General features: G+C 42.5%; 1 protein-coding gene across 1 annotated transcript in view; it reads right to left on the reverse strand.

The window, feature by feature from the left end:
- The window catches only part of LOC142748541 (uncharacterized), a 31,731-nt gene that overhangs the window by 12,056 nt on the left and 2,314 nt on the right, over window positions 1–17,361 (reverse strand). The window contains 2 exon segments of the mRNA XM_075855608.1: window positions 2,718–3,678; window positions 4,579–4,700. Of these exon segments, the coding sequence (XP_075711723.1) occupies window positions 2,718–3,678; window positions 4,579–4,700 (1,083 nt within the window).

Consider the following 17,361-nt stretch of genomic DNA (forward strand, 5'->3'; position numbering starts at 1 on the left):
AGGAACAATTGGGGGAATTTATTGAAAGGTTTATCCCTTTTTAGTGGTGTTAAAAAGTTTCAAACTATGGCGCACATTCTATTTTTAACTGGTTTCCACCTTTAAAAAAGTGGGCATGGCTTCGTGGAAGGGGTGGGGCCACATGCAACCCAACAAATTTACTATGATTTACGCCAGAAATTGGCCTAAATGATAGCGAAGATCTTTGCCAGCTCGTAGCTGGCGTAGGTTTCACTTTTTGGTGCACGGACATTACAAGCTGTGACTAATTTATAAAGAGAAGAGCGCCTCTTGATAAATTAGTTGCTTTTAACTCCTGTGGGCTTCAGATTATGACTGGCGTATTAAACACCATTGATCTCAATGGTGACGGAAACATCGCTAATGGTTTCCGTTCGTCACCATTCTGGCTGGTTTTCGGACGGAATCAATAGCGTAGTCGACTGCGCTAATGGTGACGGAAACGGAAGCTGTGCTGTCACTTTCACTTTCCGTTGCGGGGTTCACCCGACAGAAACCTCAGACGGAACCCCGGAACGGAAGCGAACGGTGATGTGAACCGGCCCTAACACAAAAGTTTTGTATTTTTTTAAGCTGGTTCACAAAAAAAAATAATTCCAAATTCTACTGGACCAACTGCCTATTTAGAGACCGGCAGCAGCTCCAGGAGCGACATCATAAGGGACACACTAGGCGGATATGCTGAGTAAAACTACACAGCTTATCCGCCCCGGTAGCCGCAGGGAATTCTGCCAGCAAAACCGCACCAAATAGTGGCGCAGGTTTCGTGAGGCGTGTCCGCTGCGAGAATCCTGCAGGGAAAAAAAAGTTTAGACTTACCCCGGCCGTAGTCCTGGTGACGCATCTCTCTCTTCTGAACGTAGCCCCGCCTCCTGGGATGACGCTGTAGACCATGTGACCGCTGCAGCAGTCACATGGGATGAAACGTCATGACAGGAGGCGGGGCTGCGCTAAGAATAGAGGATCGCGTCACCAGGACTACGGCCGGGGTAAGTCTAAACTTTTTTATAAATGTAAAAAAGTGCCTTTTTATTTTTTCTCATTTGTGATTTTTGCGGCAGAACCGCAGCATTTCCGCAACAGAGGAGCGGCGATTCCACAGAATACATTGACATGCTGAGGCTTAAAAACCCACACTGCAGGTCACTTTTTTTTTGCAGCGTGTGAATGAGATTTGTTCACATCTCATCCACTCTGCTGCGACTGTGATACGCTGCGGATTTTCCACAATAAAATGTGCTGCATAAAATCTGCAGTGTTCATGCCTAGTGTGTTCCTACCCTAAGGCCGGATTTACACAAGCGTGTGCTATTGGCGCGCGCAAAAACGTGGCGTTTTGCGCATTCAAAAGGTCCATAACAGCTCCGTGTGTCAGCAGCGTATGATGCGCGGCTGCGTGATTTTCGCGCAGCCGCCATCATTATGACACTCTGTTTGTATGTTTGTAGCACGTGGTGCATTTCTGTTTTCATTCATAGTTTATACGGCTGCGGAAGTGTTGGGCGGGATTTTCACGCACCCATTGACTTCAATGGGTGCGTGATGCTCGAACAATGCACAAATATCGGACATGTCGTGAGTTTTACGCAGCGGACACATGGACACACGCTGCGTGAAAATCACTGACAGTCTGCACGGCCCCATAGAGTAACATAGGACCGCGCGAGGCGCGTGAAAATCACGCGCGTTGCACGGATGTATTACACGTTCGTCTGAATAAGCCCTAACAATAAGGCCCAGTTCACAGAGTTTTTGGGCCTTGATATTGACTCGGACGCTGCGTCAGAATCAGCACCAAACAACTTCCAAAACCGCCTCCCATTGATTTAATCTGAAATCAATGGGAGCCAGCCGCGGAAAAAAGAAAAAGCAGCACGTCCTTTCTTGCCACGGTTCCGCCTCTGACCTCCCATCGAAATCAATGGGAGGCAGAAAATGCATTATTCGCTGCGTTTTTTGTCTGCTGTCCTCAATCGCTGTGGGCAAAAAACGCGGCAAGATAGTGTGGGCAGGTCAAAATCTGCCTCAAAATTCGGTGCGCGGTTCCAGGCGGTCGCGGGTGCGCATGCGCGGGAGTTTGCGGGTGCGCGCGATCGGTCGCACGGGCGGCGATCTTTGACGGCCCCCATGACGACCCCCATGCTACCCAGGGCCGCCATCAGGGGGGGTATTAGGGTTACTGATGTGAGAGGCCCGGCCAAACCTAATTGAAAGGGGGGCCCGCAGCTCACGACATTCTTTTGGTGAAAAAAATGGGCCCCATTGCAGGGGCCTGTTTTTTTTTCTACCAAAGGCAAGTCGCGGCAGTTTGCCGGGCCCCCCTTTCAATTAGGTTTGGCCGGGCCTCTCACATCAGTACCCCTAATACCCCCCCTGATGGCGGCCCTGGGTACCATGATATAGTTCTGGACGGAGTACCGTTAACAGGCGGTGCCACGGTAGGGGGGCCCAGAAAATTTAGCTGTAGGGGGCCCTGAAATTCCTGATGGCGGCCCTGGGTATAACCACATATGACATCTCCCACGTGATCTGATTGATATTCCCCTATGAGAGAAAGGAGCAAGAGAGGCTAAGCGAGATAAAGGAAGATAAATGAGAAGGGTAAAGGGAGGAGGAAGGGGCAACACTCCCCACCGAGGAGATCCTGCAACACCCAAGAAAAACCAGTGCGGGTTATCAACCAACTTCCAACCCACCAAGAATGTCTTTATAGGTGTCAGTGTCCTGGAACACTATCCAAGGGGACCACGTGAGGCAAAACCTTGCGTGGGTATCATGGATGCTTGAGGTCAGATCCCCCATGTGCATTAGATCGTTGACCTTCGAGACCCAGAGGGACAGAGTAGGTGGGGAGACGTTTTTCCATCTCAGTGGAATGCAATGTCTAGCGGCCATCACTAAAAAGTGAAGCAGAGAGCGTTTGTAGATATTTGTTGGGATGTCACAATGATGGAGGAGGAAGAAGGCCGCGTCCAAAGGAGAACTGGTATCTGTTACCTCGGAGATCACTCTCTTCACTCCTTCCCAGAATTCTGCGAGTAACGGACAAGACCAAAAGGTGTGGAGGAGGGTACCATCGTCCCGCCCGCATCTCCAACAGAGAGGTGAAACGGTCGGGAAAATACGATGTAGACGGACCGGGGTCCTGTACCATCGCGAGAGCAATTTAAAACTGGCTTCTTGGTAACGCGAGCTGATCGAGGTTTTATGAGCTAAAGTAAGGATGCGAGAACGTTGACTTGCGGTAAGGGTGATGCCCAAGTCCGCTTCCCACTCAGAGATGTAACCTGGCGGGGGAAGATCTGGCGGGTTTAGAAGGAGATGGTAGATCGTGGACAGTGTGTGACGAGCTGGCTCGGAGCCAACACACATCTCTTCCAACGGGGATCTAGACTCTTGGAATAAAGCCGGAGACGATAATGAAGAGAAGAAATGGCGGACCTGAAATATGCGCCAATGGCCCAGAGGTTGGGGTTCAGGCAGTTGCGACAGCTCCGAAAGGGAGAGCCATTCCGCGTTCTTAAGGAAGTGCGCTGCCCTAAATATACCAGATGCGAACCAGGCCCGGAAGACCGAATCTGTCAACCCTGATGGGAAAGCAGGATTCCCCAGAATCGGAAACATGGGGGAGCAGATGGGCAATAGGCTTGATCGGACCTTATGAAGAGAACAACATCGCAATGTGGGGCTGATAGTGGGATGTTGGTGAAGGGATTTAAGAAGTCCGCGTTGCAACCACGGAACCACCTCAAGAGGGGCCTCCGTGAAGCTTTGCTCAAGACCCACCCATGACTTGGAGGGGGCGTGTCTACACCAATCCACTACGCGCGCTAGATGAGTTGCTATGCTACAATCGGATGTCAGGAAGTGCCAGTCCCCCCGTCTCCCGGGACCGACGCAAGAGCGCTCGACTAAGGCGTGGAGGCTTACCATTCCAGACAAAGGAAATTTGTAAAGAGTTGACTGCTTTGAAGAACGAGGGTGGAATTGCTATAGGCAGAGCTTGGAATAAGTAAAGTAGTCGGGAAAGAATATTCATTTTAAAAATAGTGCAGCGACTCATCCACGTGAATGTGCCCCCCATCCATCTGGCACAATCCGTTTTCACTTCGGTAAGAAACACTGGGAAGTTCAAGTTAAAAAGCTCCTTAATATCCGCCGGAATGCGCACTCCCAAGTACTTGAGTGCCTTCGAGTTCCATTTAAAGCTAAAGGATTGTTCCAATGTGTGTAGAAGGGAGGAGGGGATGGAGACATTCATGGCCTCGGATTTGGAAAAGTTTATTTTAAAATTGGATAAACTGTAAAAGCCACGAAATTCCTGCATCAGATTCGGGAGATAGTCGGGTTGGTCAGGAAAAACAACAAGTCATCTGCGTACACTGCAACCTTGTCGACCCGAGCTCCCACTTCTAGGCCCTTAATGTCCGGGTTCGCTCTGATATGCCATAGGAATGGTTCCAAAGTCAGGATAAAAATCAAGGGGGATAAGGGGCAACCCTGGCGGGTCCCGTTGTGGATGTTGAATTCTTCCGAAAGGATCCCATTCACATGTACCCTCGCAGACGGGCAAGAGTATAAAGACATTATCCATCCCATCATTTGTGGACCAAGGCCAAGTCGGAGAAGAGTTTCCTCCATATACGTCCAATTGACTCTGTCAAAGGCTTTTTCAGCATCTGTTGACAACAGCATAAGCGGAACTCGAGATAGTTTAGCCTTATGAATGAGATTGATTGCCTTCGTGGTATTATCACGGGCCTCTCTGCCAAACATGAACCCTGCCTGATCAAGATGTATGACACCACTGAGTAATGGGGCCAAACGCACTGCCAAAATCTTTGCAAAGAGTTTGACGTCTGCATTAAGAAGGGAAATTGGCCTGTAACTTGCGCATTGAGAGGGATCTTTCCCCGGCTTGGGAATCATCACCATTGATTTAAATGGTAACTGATCCGGTGCCAATGGTTTCCGTTTGTCTCCGTTGTGCAAGGGTTCTGTTGTTTTGACACAAGCAATACTTGTAGGGAGAATAACCGCTCTCGGCGATGCAATGGAAGAGACACAACTTCTTTTGTTCAACTTCTTTACTGTAATGAACAGGTAACAGGAAATTCTCTTCTATGGAGCAGACAGGAATCCTGAGGTTGGGGACTTCGATCCCGCTGCAAATCCCCCCGGAGAGAGGTCGTTGCTGAACCCACGTTGCCAAGCTTGGCAGCGAGCATGCCGTTGTCAGTCACGGTGGGAGCTACCCACTACTGTCAGCCTACCCTCGGGTAAGAGTCACACTGTCGGACCCGGGAGTCGCGTCATGGGAATCAGTGGACTACCTGTACCTACTGGCACCGCCATGGGTCCTTGCGGAGCTATCCGCTACCTTTCGTGACAAACCCTCTCTCTCCTCAGTCTGCGGTCCGAACGTTGGACCACCTAGGACGCAGCTGCACAGGTGAGGTTGACACTAAAGTTTGCACAAAGTCCAGTTAATAATCCAATAAAGTCCCGTCAACCCGACCGTTCCTTCTGTCTGCTCCTGATCCAACAACATTCGCCAATAACAGTTCAAAGCAATTATTACAGGATGTGATTACAGAAGTTATACACTCTGGAGTACACGCAGGGACACTGGCACGGTTAATGAGGTAGTGAGACTGTTCTTGGGCCTAGTTCAAGCTAAGTCATCTGTGGATTTCAGGACTAGTCTTCTATGCACACTGTGACCAGGATGAACGAGGGACGTCACTTCTCTTGGAGGGTCACTGGCTGTAATATGGGTACTGGTACTGTCTCTGGGGAGGGACCTAGGGTCCTCGTCAGGGAATTTACGGTCTGTGACCGGTACCTGTAGCGGATGCTGATGGCACAATCCGCTCCTGCTTCGGTCAGTCCTCTGCGGCTGCAACAACCTCTGCTTTTGGCACTGCTGCAGGGAGGCACGTACCACTCATACTGTCCTCTGATGCTGCCACGATCCCTCCTCTGATGCTGCTCCAGAAGTACACTCGTCCAGCAGTCTCCTGCCCTGCTGTATCAGGCAGCCAAGCTGTGGGCCTCCCCCTTGGCGTTCGTCCGGGCACCGGTTCCCCTTGGTCTCTCTCTCCCTCCTGCACGTCACTCTCCTCCTTCCCTCCCCTTCTCACTTTCGCGCCGCTCTCCTGGACTTCCGCCTGCTTCACTCCTCCCCCGCACTTCCAGTTTTTCTTCCTCCTCCGTCCACGTGTCGGCATCCCCTCCTCCAACCTCGCATCGCGGGACTTCGCCCTGCTTCACCGCCGGAGCGCATGCATCGTGGCTGTCGGCAGAGAGGCCGTTGCCATGACGCCCAAGACGCTTCTCTGCTCGGGAGCCAAACTCCCGAGCCACAGACCGGTCCTTGTCCCTGTGTTGCCCCCCGGTACTACTGGTAAGTACACGACTTACATACTGTAGTTGACTATTTCAAGCTTGAAAATGCCTTCAATGGGAAGGTGAAACGTTGCCTATATGTTGGGTGAATAAAAATTGTGCATTTTTATAACACTGGAGTGCTGCCTCTTTTTCTGGATTGTGGCTGTGTGTATTTGGGGTCTCACGTCAAGTTTCCCCTGAGGATAGCAGCCATATTGCATGCTACGGTGCAGCTCCTACACTCTGTGGGTATCTGACTGTTATATACACTATTTATCTGACCAAAGTATCCAAAATATATCTGACTGCTGTATACACTATTTATCTGACCACAGTATCCAATATATATCTGACTGTATTTTCTGAGTGTCATGTTTATATTTATCCAGGAACGGATCCTAAAAAAAGGAAAGTCTAAAGAAACAACTCACATTTCTCTTTTTTGAATTTTCTCCTGATTTTTGCAGAAAGGAATAATTGGGGGAATTTATTGAAAGGTTTATCCCTTTTTAGTGGTGTTAAAAAGTTTCAAACTATGGCGCACATTCTATTTTTAACTGGTTTCCACCTTTAAAAAAGTGGGCATGGCTTCGTGGAAGGGGTGGGGCCACATGCAACCCAACAAATTTACTATGATTTACGCCAGAAATTGGCCTAAATGATAGCGAAGATCTTTGCCAGCTCGTAGCTGGCGTAGGTTTCACTTTTTGGTGCACGGACAGCACAAGCTGTGACTAATTTATAAAGAGAAGAGCGCCTCTTGATAAATTAGTTGCTTTTAACTCCTGTGGGCTTCAGATTATGACTGGCGTATTAAACACCAGTCTTAGTAAATCTTCCTTGCTAGGTTTAGAAAAAAAACAAAAAACAGAATAATGAACAAAAAATTAGCCAATGTCTCTTCACATAAACCTCAGATCCGACCTGATTCTATCTGTAAGACAACTGGCTGCAGTAAAAGCCCTCCTCTATTGCTCTGTCTGCTAAATAAGACCAAGAATAATAAATCCAGCCCATTTCGTTTAACCCCGACCTGTCATCCATCTGCAGCCCAAAAAATGGGTCAGGAAAAAATCACCAATATTGTTCTCTGCAAAATATCTACTAAGCTGTTTCAGTAGCTGCTAAAAGTTCTGACAAACTCTGTGGGTAAATTTCTCTTTGGTCTATCATTCATTTTTAGGTTTACTGTTCCTTTAAAAAACAAAGGCCTTATACTGCACATAAATGAATATTTATTTGTTACAAATCACTATTTTTAAGAATATATTTATTCATTTCATGAATTCATTATAGTCATTGTCTCTTCCCATAAACCTCCGCTCCGACCTGTCTCTAGCTGAAAAGAAAACCAAGGATCTGGTATAAAGAATTGTCCGTGTACCTGACGCAAGCGGCTTTAGATAATTATTTTCTCCTCTATAAAAGTGCAGGCCATAGGGGAACTTTTCTAGAGTTTCAAGAAAAAAAAAGGACACATAGCTGTGAAAAAAATAACTTTCTAAATTTCTGACACGGTTTCCAATCATTTCTGTATAAATGTACATTTATATTTACATTATTTCCTGCAAAATAAATGTCGGGTCTAAATAATCACTTCATTCTCATGTTCGCTTTACAAAAAAATCTGACTATAAAATAAGACATTTGAGGAAAAAACTGATATTTAATTTTTTTTTACCTACTTTTCATGAATTCCAACAAAAAACGGCAAAATAGTCAAAATAATTGATACGTGAAGGGGTGTAGTTTTCAATATGGGGTCACTTATGGGGGTTTCTATCATTCTGACACCTATGAGTCTTTGTAAACTTGGCGTGGTGCAGAAAAACACAATGTACTTTAAAATGTATAAAACTATTATTCAATTTGCAAGCCTCCTAAATTTTTTTTCAAAAGTGCTACCAAAATAGAGTAAAGAGATGGAAATATATATTTAACAGAAACATGTGTACAGTATGTATGTATATATGTGACATATAGCGGTTCAAAATAAGAGAAAAATAGAATTTTTACACAAATTGTATCGTTTACTTTTACCACCTAAATAAAGTACGACGTGTGATGATAAAACAATGTCACAATTACTTGGATAATGCAAAACTATTCCGGAGTTGTTCTACGATCAAGACGGACACACCAGAGCGCCAAAATATGGCTTGGTCATTAAGGGGTTAATGAGGCCCCTCCCACTGCTGTATCCTACAGGTTGAATGCTCCACCAATCATATTCCGCTCCCTGTGATGTCACCAGTCTCTGGGCAGATGTTAGACAAGTTTTATTTTAAATTTATTGTTACTTCATGTAATAGATATTAAATGTGCATGCAGGGTTCTCAGAAAATGCTTTAGTTGACAAAGGGTTAAATATGTTATATTCTTAAGTGTATGAGGCGGTTGGACTTCTTAATAAAGATTGCAATCTCCAGAGGAAGTCCAACGTGGCCTAATCTCATTCTGAAGTGTAACATTTCATATGACAGGAAAGCCACAAACGGTTTTCAGTTGGTATATGTGTATATAAACCTATGCTTATGTAATGAAGGCAGACAACTGCTGATTTCGACTTGTCTCCTCATCGATGAGAATAAAACTCTTATTGGGATGAAAACTTGAATCATTATTGATAAGTATGGAAAATTCTTCTAACATCTTGTTCCTTCGAGCTGGAAACCAATATTTCCAGACCCTCGTCCACCCGAGGACTGTACACCGTGCACGGGGTGAGTCATCAAAATACTCACTTAATTCAAAGACCTCCGGTTAAATCACCGTTAAAAAGAGGCCAGTCAGACGGAGGGACGAGGTGTGGAATGACGGTTTTTAAAAGAACATAGTAAGGAGAATTGAGGATTCGAGTTTTCATCTGAATAACGGTAATATAATTTTGTATATATGTGTTTTTATTATTTTTCATATTTAGATGTTATAAGGTTATGAGATAAAAAAACAAAAAAAAAAAGATAACGTAAAAAACCTGAGTTGGAACTTAGGTACTAAGACTGGGTCTTAGTTATATTAAGCAGAGGTCTTAAAGGCATGGTGTCGCCCCAAAAACATGTTTTTTTTTTAAAATTTAAACATTTAGTGTGTGGGTGATTAAACATTGTTCAAATTTTTTTTATTTTTTTCGCGAGTCAGGAAATATTATAAATTTTTTCAAATTTATAATACTACCCATTTTTGGTCACTAGATGGAGCTGTTTGGAGCTAGTTCCCAAAATTGCAGCATTGCAACATTGGGTTAAAAGCTATCGCTCTAGTGAGCTCTCAGCATCCCCCCCTCCTTTATCCTGGCTAGTGCCGGGATAAACGAGGGGTTTGAAAGGTTTAACCTCCTACACTGTGTGTCGCCATTTTTTGAGGTAACCCACAGTGTAGTAGGTTTACATGCAGTAGTAAACACACACAAACACTAACATACATTGAAATCGCTTACCTGCTCCTGCCGCCGCGGCCCGTCCGCTCCCTTTGCTGCCGCTGTTCCATGTGCACTTGTCCGGAAGCCGCGACCGGAAGTAGTAATATTACTGTCCAGCCGCGACTTCCGGTCCACAGGAAAATGGCGCCGGACGGCGCCAATTTCGAATAGGACTGTGTGGGAGCGGCGCATGCGCAGTTCCCACACAGACGCCGTACACGGCAGTCAATGGGACGGGAGCCGTTCGCAGTCCCTCTGGGACTGTGGCTGCCGTATTCCATGTCTGTGTGTGTCGTTAATCGACACACACAGAAATGGAACAAAAAATGGCAGCCCCCATAGGGAAGAAAAAGTGTGAAAATAAGAAACAGTAAAACACAAACACACAAATGTAAATAAACGTTTATATTAAGGCACTAACATCTTTAACATATAAAAAAATTATTTGTGATGACACTGTTCCTTTAATATAAAAACCTGGGAATAGTGGTTCTCGAGGTTAGTAGTCCATAGCCTATGTGAGAAGGCTACAGGTAATAAATAACTCCGTGCAGCACGTAAAAGATAAAGTACTTGGAGATTTGGAGGATCTCCTATAGATTAAGGATTATGACTATTTCTTATAGAGTATTATGATTGTTTCTTATAGAGTATTAGAATTATTTGTTAGAGTATTAGGATTATTTGTTTTATAAAGTTTAAGATCGTGACTAAAAGTATTGAATGATTGAGATAAACTAAATCCAAAGTTAAAGAAAGATAAAGACTTTCAAACTGTGGTGTAAAGACTCATCCAGGACATCTGCCGCTGGTCTGACCAGCCTCTTATTGTCTCTGGACGCCCCTGACACCAGAAGTTTTAAGGTAATCAAGTATTTCTTTGGTGCAGTTGAAAGAAATGGTTGTTCTAGATGAAACATATATGAGACTCCTTGACTGTGAAGAATGAATGTATGAGGGTTAAATAAATAAAACCCTGTGTGTATAAGGGAGTCCGATTAGGAATGGTCCTTTGTAAAATTGTTACAGGGACAAATCAGTAGGAAAAATACTGTTAAAACACCCAGGAACATGAAGTATATGACTGATCAGCATAATACTTGTAAATATTGTTGTGTTTTGTGTGTGTACTGTGAAACTTTGGTGAAAATACCTTGTGGTCAAGATATACAAGGTATACAGAAATATAGAATATGATAGTAGGTTTTGTTATTCATATCGAATTTGTCTGTTTGTTAATCGTTAATCATGTGTCTTGTCTAAATGTGATAAAAGTGAGAGTTGAGACAGTGTTTCACATTTTCGTGTCGTGGTCACCTTGGGTGAGCGACATTACTGTCTTGGGACTGTGTTTTCGTAAGCAGCTCTAGGCGTGTAGAGTGCAGCGAGTCCTACAGTCCAGGGAGAATAACGTTTTGGTGCAGCGAACACTGTTATTCAATATTCCCAACTGACCATCAAAATTCTACAAGACTCTTTGAATGAGATCAAATTAGAGTCAGATCATAGAACCAAGAACAAATAGAATAAAGGGATAAATTAATATTAGTAAGTCAAATTGTCACGTAGCAAAAAGATGGATTAACATCTATTGAAAATATTAGAAAAGAACAAAGGCACACCAGATTGTTTTAGAATGTTTTATTCTGATTGTATGTTTGGATTAATGTGGCTATTTCTACTGAAGGTTGGAGAATAGTCAAAATAATTGATATAGGATACAAAGTTAATCAAATCTTTTAATATAAAAAGTGCTCGTAAGACGCCTATTCTAGAAAAAAAAGAAAATAAACTATTTAGGTGTCCATTAAATAGAGAGATCGACATATACTAAAATTGCTAAATTAGATTTACTTTCAAAAGGACACTGCTCGTAACATGTGTAACGTATCAGGGACAGTTTCAGGATGTGGTTGTTTGTGTTAAAAAGTATTAAATATTCCTTTAGAAGGGGATGTTAAGTATATGCACAAATTAGATGTGGTGAATGTAAAATGATGATGATGATAAGGGTGTGGCAAATTTGGATTTAAAAGGACTTTGAGGGTAATTGAATGTTATAATTTAGTGAAGGAAAAAGAGAAGTGTGGTTTTGATTGTGTAAGACGACGGTTGGAAGAATCTCACAAAGGGGAACAAGGTAGAAGGTTGACAGAATGTTAAAATGATAAGGAATGTTAAAGAAGGTTGTTTATATAGTTCAAGATGAAAAACTTTCATAGAACAAAATGCTGGCTGGTTGAAAGACCATGAAATGATTGGAAAAGCAGAACTATAGAAGAGTGTGTCAATAAATGTTGATATGTATAGCATGTGCATAAAATAATAGCATTCAATAATAGTGACTGTAGTAGTGATAAAGAGTAATACAGATAGGTACATTGCAATGAGTAAGGTGGATGATAACAAGAAGTATGATGTAGACGTCTATACAGGGTGTTTGTTGCAGACTAGTCTGAGGAGGAAATGAAATTGTGTACTGTTTGAGGTGAGATGTTTTTCTCAATCCAGATTAAGAACTGAATTAATTGAATTTCAAATTATTATTATTATTATATGTAAAATTAGTGTGTAAAAAGTCCTAGAACATTGAACTAAAGTACAAGATTGTGTAAATAGACTGACTTTTTAATTAATTAAGTTAGCTATATAAAATCAGATTTTAAAGTTATAAATACAGTTTCCTTAATGTACGAATTTGCAAATGACAATGTCTTGTTTGATATGGAACATGAGTCTGATTGTCACAGTTTAATGTAACTTGACGCCCAAGGGTTACCAGGTGTCACTGATGAACCTTTGACTAACTATGATGTTCAGTATTTTGTAGACGGATCCAGATACTGGAATGAGCAGACAGGACATTTCACCACTGGGTATGCAGTAGTCCAGGAAGGTAAGACAGTGCTGAAAAAGTCACTGCCCTCCAGCAGCTCTGCCCAGGATGCAGAACTCATGGCACTCGCAGAAGCATGTAAGTTGGGCACAGGTAAAAGGGTGAACGTCTATATAGACTCGAGGTACACCTTTGGAGTCTCACACGATTATGACACAATACGGCGAGTAAGAGGCTTTCTGACTGCAGCAGGCAAACCAATACAACACTGGTTTGCACCTGGATTTCAGAACGCAGCTGCTCAACATGTAGAGGGCGGCCTGACATGCGTCAGACACAACCCCGGTAAAATGATAAAAACACCCAGTAAGCACACGCCTTGCCTTGATTACCTCTTCCAGCGACTGCAGGTGGACTACATACAGCTACCCGAGGTGAGTGTATATGAATATGTCCTTGTATCTATTGAAATGTTTTCAAATTGGCCTGAGGCATGGCCAGTAACCAAAAAACATAGCTAAAAACACTGCTAGGAAAATACTCAGTGAAGTAGTATGCTGATATGGGGTCCTGAAGTAATCGAGAGTGACAGAAGAACCCACTTCATAGGAGAAGTATTAGGGCATATACTTACTAGCCTCGGCATCACAAAGGCATTCCATACACCATATTATCCATGAAGGTAAACATCTAGATGAAGGAAGAAAGCCAGTGATACTCCAAGCACCGAAACCTCTGACAAAAAGACAAATGATGTCCTTTTTGGGTATGACTAACTTCTACAGGAGTTGGATATGCTGATATTACAGGACCATTGATGTCTTTGATTTATGAAGAGGCATTTTTTTTTTCAGATAAAACAGGTTCTTGTAGGCTCTTCAGTGCTTGGACTAACTGATTATTAAAAAAAAAAAAAAACAACAAAGATTTTTTTTCAAATCCACAATAGATTGTAAAAATGGATACATGACTTCAGTGCTAACACAGGAGTGTGGGGGAAAAGATAGACCTCTAGATTACTACTCATCAAAACTCGACCCAGTAGCTAGAGCCTTACCTCCCTGTTTTCAATCAGTTGTAGCCGCCGCAGAAGCTATAAGAGCTTCACATTAGTGTTATTTATGATAGAAAGATGTACCACTTTAAATTTTTCGACCTTGATGTCTACTGCGGAGGATGGTGCACCACATGATTGCCGATCCTCCATAGCAGAAAGAGTGTTACCAAGATCAGATCTTAAAGACATTCCACTACTAGATAGTGATCTCATACTGTTTGTAGATGGATCTTGTAAGAACAAATACATCCTACCCAGCAACTTATTCAGATGTGCAGTTATATTGAGCCATGGGACAAGCCATGTCTCAACAGGGGGGATGGTAGAGATCATATATAAAGTGTTCACGGCATATGGCTTTACTAACTACTCTAAAAAAATTTTTTCGTTTAACTAGTTTAACATGCGCCAAATATAATTCACAGGGGAATGTAAGACCAAAAAGAGAACAGTTCCCAAATCCACAATATCCATTCTAACACATTTGTATGGATTTCATTGAAGTTGTTTTTGCTTCCTAAGATATTTGGAATATGTATAAGGGTGTTAATTTGAATCTCAGAGTATGCAAGAAGAAATTTGGTTTGAGACACTTGTCAGATAAAACGTATGGTATATGTGAATATTTCTGTGAGTAGAAGATGTTATAGATAATCAGCTCAGATCAAGGTACAAATCCTGCTGAAAAGGGTAACAACAAGTGTGACATAAAATGTACCCAGTAACTACATATTATCTATGTGCCCTGTCCAGAGGGACAGAGAAGTTTTTCTTATAAAGGTGTTTGTTTGATTTGATGTACAAGACTTGTCAATGAACTGATGAGACCCAAACCTGAGGGGTGATAGCATGAGATTGGTGATAGTATTATTTTCTTAGTTGAGACCCTATTGTTTATATTGTCTGAGGTTTATAATTATAATGTATGTAAATATGTCACGGTATTGTGAATAACAACTTGAGGTATGAGGTGAAGGTCACTGGTTGTTGTCACTCATAAGTAAGAAGTACATGGCAGCAATGAGAGCCCAGAGGTCATGTGACCTGGGTGTCTTTAGGTTTGAGGAAGATGCTGCCCATAACCTGTTATATCTGCAGGGGTAAAAGTCCCATTAGGACAGTAAGTGACTGTGCGACAATTATGTCCAATATATACCGTGGAGGAGAAATTTGGATTATTGCCAATATTAGTAGGTTTAGCGTAAAGAATGCTCATAATATAGAGAAAGTGGCCGACAGATTGCACACTGCTCCCTTGGCATTTGCCAAGTAGTTGGCCTAGCCTGTTGCCACTGTATAGACCTTTTTTGGCATTATGCAGGACAAGTATGAACGCAGAGCAAGCTAAGAAAATAAAGTCCGTAAGGGGGATAAGCCCTATTTTAAGTACCTGGCTTGGGTACAAAATGTCCTAAAATAAACAAAAGGTGGGAAAAATGAAAGTGATTAAAATAATGTTTAGATTAATTTATTTTGTGCAGCAGTCATCTTGTCTGGAGACCCCATCTTGTTCTTATGTAGTGAATAAGAAAGATATTGTTTCTTTAAGACAAGTATATTAATGCTGATTTCGCATGTTATTAAAATAGTTATTTTTGACATTAGTTCTTATGCGAAACCCAAAGGGAAGAAATATTGTTTAGTGATTATTGATGTATTCACCAAATGGGTAGACTATTTGTAATACCACAGTTACATCCATTCTCTAGGGTGGGTGAAGAGTTTGATTTTACACTTGTTGAATTTATGGCAAAAATGCTAACCAACAAGGAAGTTTCTATCTCTAATTGTATTCCAGGTGTACCTATACCTGAACCTGAACCTGTGAAGCCAAGAAATTGGATATTATTTTTGTTGAAAAAGATCATATCAGGTTCTGCTTACCACACCTACGGCCGTACAGATAGCTGAACGTAGCTCTTGGATAGACTTATCACACTGTAAGGTAGTTAGGGAATTGCCACTATCCTCCTAGGCTATAAAAGACTGATTACAAAGGGTGGTCATTTGTTAGAAGTGACTGGTCTCAAACTTCAGCGAAGAAAACATCCAGAGCCTGGGAGGAGACAGGGCAAAATGTTATTAGTTATTCTAGGTATTCTATGGGGGTCCAAGGTGTGTCAACCAAAGGTATGGGATCCCTGGGACACAGGGTCAGAGTATGATTTCTTAAAGACTTAGCTTGGAGAGTTAAATATTTTAATTTCACTGAAGGTGAGACTGCAATGTATGAAATAGATTTCCGCGCTGTGTTATAGATCAAGGCAAGGATAGAAACACATCCCACAAACTAGCATATTCAGATAAATACATTTGTACTATCTATGTAAATACCCTAATAAAAAGGATAAGGGACTATATGATATAGGAATTGATGTTTCAGGTACTGGCCTATAGGGCATTTCTTGCAACTGAAAGTTTTTTAGTTCCAAAGATAGACCTACCCTCTAAAGTTTATCTGGCCAACTTCACTTATGAAGATAAATTGACATTAGAAACAGGTTACAGTGATAAACATGAATGGTTAGTCTGGATGAGATACACTGCAATCCAAAATAATAGAACTAACTGTATCGCTTGTGCAAAAGCCAGACCATATCCGGCTACTATATCTTTCAGGCTATCAGATAAGGAGAACCCACAATGTCTGCAATGCGTGTTATCTTTATATAATGCATCATATAATCCAGGTGATAAATTATGTAAGACATTCTCTTTATTGTACCCACCTGTGGGGAGAGATGAAATCCCTCCCTTAGTAGTGGCTTACCCAGGCAACTACACCTGCTTTCTGAGGAATGGGCAAGGTAAGAAAGTAGGGAACCTCGCTGAACAATTTTGTGACCGATAATGGTAATTACTCCTCTAATTAGTTTACCTACCAGACAAAGGCAAGGACTGATCTCTGGTGGCTATGTGGAGAAAGGAAGGCCAAGTGGCAGGGAAGCTGTACTCTGGTTCAGCTTCTGATGCCATTCCACTTGTTTTTAACACCTGAGTTTCAGAGAATGAGAAAACGCCCTGGAGACTATCTGAATCGCTATAAGCGGTCTATCCATGAAAGTTCCTTTGACCATAGAATATACTTAGAAAATAGGAGTACCCCAAAGGGGGCCAAATGAGTTTAAGGCCCAAAATCAGATTGCATCAGGCTGCGAGTCTGTACTTTTCTGGTGGTCTACGATAAATAAGAATGTCGACTGGATTAATTATATTTATTACAATCAACAAAGATTTGTTAATTTTACCAGAGATGCAATAAAGGGCATTGCAGATCAGTTGGGACCTATATCTTTAATGACATGGCAAAATAGAATAACCCTGGTTATGTTACTAGCAGAGAAAGGGGGTGTCTGCAAAATGTTTGTATCTTCTGTTGTACTTTTATTCCCAATAATACAGCTCCTGATGGCAGTATTACCAAGGCAATGGAAGGACTCAATTCACTGTCCGAAGAGCTTGCAGGAAAACTCCAGAATAAATGACATCTTCACCTCATGGAGTGAGGGGTAGTTTGGAAAATGGACTGGCCTGGTAACATCTGTACTCATGACCATTGCCGTTGTGGCCAGTATATTGACTGTTTGTCGATGCGACACTCTGCATAAGAGGATTGATCCAAAGATTAATTGAGAC

Source organism: Rhinoderma darwinii, chromosome 3 (assembly GCF_050947455.1).
Source record: "Rhinoderma darwinii isolate aRhiDar2 chromosome 3, aRhiDar2.hap1, whole genome shotgun sequence".
In the NCBI taxonomy this organism is placed as follows: domain Eukaryota; kingdom Metazoa; phylum Chordata; class Amphibia; order Anura; family Rhinodermatidae; genus Rhinoderma; species Rhinoderma darwinii.